The 1,689-nt window shown below is 39.7% G+C and overlaps 1 protein-coding gene across 1 annotated transcript; it reads right to left on the bottom strand.

Annotated features, from left to right (window-relative positions):
- Positions 1 to 518: 518 nt before the first annotated feature.
- On the bottom strand, positions 519 to 1,312 carry LOC113337744 (major latex protein 15-like). The gene is made up of 2 exons (XM_026583340.1): positions 1,102 to 1,312; positions 519 to 999 (listed from the first exon to the last, which is right to left on the bottom strand). The coding sequence occupies exons 1-2, from the start codon at positions 1,304 to 1,306 to the stop codon at positions 725 to 727; spliced, it is 480 nt and encodes a 159-aa protein (XP_026439125.1). The 5' UTR covers positions 1,307 to 1,312; the 3' UTR covers positions 519 to 724.
- Between the last annotated feature and the right edge of the window lie 377 nt (positions 1,313 to 1,689).

Raw genomic sequence — 1,689 nt, 5'->3', positions numbered from 1 at the left:
GGGGCCGATTATGTCGCGAGGGGGGGCAAGCTAACTCTACCTTCCATGTTAAATTCTGCAATATTGCGCCATCTGGGACTCGAACCTGAGACCTCCTGGAGCGCATGAAACTTTGGGAAACGGGGATGAGTAGCTGAGTTAGGGGCATATTTTATTATTATTATTATTATGAAAGGGAGCCACTGAGGCATTTATTATTATTATTATTACTTGAAACTAGTTGGAAGCCTAACACGACATACTACTACATTAATTGAACAGGTTGCTGTGCTAGCCTACCAGCGGGCCTCATGGGTAACCTTGCCAAAGGGAGCCGAAACAACGGGATGGGGGGCAAGATTGTGTCACAAGGGGGACATGTCAACGGTACCTTCCATGTTAATTCCTGCAATATTACGTCATTGGAGACTCGAACCTGGGATCTCCTGGAGAACATCAAACTTTGGAGAACAGGGATGACCAGCTGAGCAAGGGACCGTTCTTATTATTATTTATTATTAATACGCCTAGATTGTCGGTATAAATTACAGACAGTTGACGAAAAACACTCCTAAAAAAAAGAAATGAAGAGAACCACACGTACGTACAAGTACGAACGCATTTATTATAGATAGTAGGTCTAGTGGAAACTCCACATATAGACTTTATTATTATATACCACTTATAGAACAGTGGTGTTATTTATAGTTGCATATTTATCCGGCGGACATATCCATTTGGTAATTTAATCAGAAGCACAGAGGTGAGCGTTCAAGTCATCAGTGATCTGTTGGAACAAAACCAAATAAGGAATAGGAACTGGAGAATCCTCATTCATCTTCTCGTAACCCACTATCCACTTCACGATGCTTCCATGTCCGTGAGCCTTTGGATTAACTGTAAATATTACATCCCACTTCTTGTAATCATTCATCAAGTCTCCTGCTACCCCACTATGATGTATCGTCCTTGTTTCATCATCATACACGGTTTTCTCCTTGATAGTTAGTGGTTTACCCTCTACGTACATAAACATAATTAATATAACCGTAAACCAATTCTAAGCGCATGTTAAGAAGGGATGGTAAGAAAATTAATCAGACAGTTGGGATGTAACCTTACCAAGTATATAGCACCACTCTTTGACACAACCAGAAGTAGTTCCATGTCCTTCAACAGCTTTGATGCTGGTGCAAATATGAGGGATTGCGGTTGGAAGCTCTTCGTGGTCCTTAAATTTTTTGTAATACTTGTCGGCGTTGCAGTTAACCTCCGATTCAGTAATAAGTTTCCCTACTAAACCTGAAATGGTATGGTGATGAGCCATTGATGATAGTTGATACTGATTGTTTCCTTAGCTCTAGATATTAGGTAATTATGATCGTGATGAAAATAGATCTTACCTGAATGAGTTTATATAGAAACAACCAGCTATTGGAATGAATTGGATAAAGCCGATGACTCAATAATAGGCTGTATTTCGGGCAACAATCATTCAACTCATCCATAATATCTGCACAGAAAGAGATTATGAGACAAGAAAAGATTTTCTCAGTGTAGTTAGAAATGGACCTTTAACCACAAGTATTATGATGACTTACTTGTAGCAAGGCTACTTGGATTCAAATCCAGGGGTGGGTGTTTTTCTGACAAAAATGTCCGAAGAATGTTACACACACATGTCTTGGTATTGGAATGATAAACGGCTGT

The sequence above is a fragment of the Papaver somniferum genome, unplaced genomic scaffold (genome assembly GCF_003573695.1).
Source record: "Papaver somniferum cultivar HN1 unplaced genomic scaffold, ASM357369v1 unplaced-scaffold_17784, whole genome shotgun sequence".
NCBI classification, from domain to species: domain Eukaryota; kingdom Viridiplantae; phylum Streptophyta; class Magnoliopsida; order Ranunculales; family Papaveraceae; genus Papaver; species Papaver somniferum.
Note: the sequence above shows the minus strand (reverse complement) of the source record. Positions and strands in the feature narration are given on the sequence as shown.

Bases quoted from the DNA above. Each gene is read 5' to 3' on its own strand.
- LOC113337744 (XM_026583340.1), bottom strand. From the start codon at position 1,306: ATGGCTCATCACCATACCATTTCAGGTTTAGTAGGGAAACTTATTACT. The intron at 1,000-1,101 runs GTAAGGTTACAT...TTATGTACGTAG, and splicing joins AGAGTGGTGCTATATACTTG to AGGGTAAACCACTAACTATC.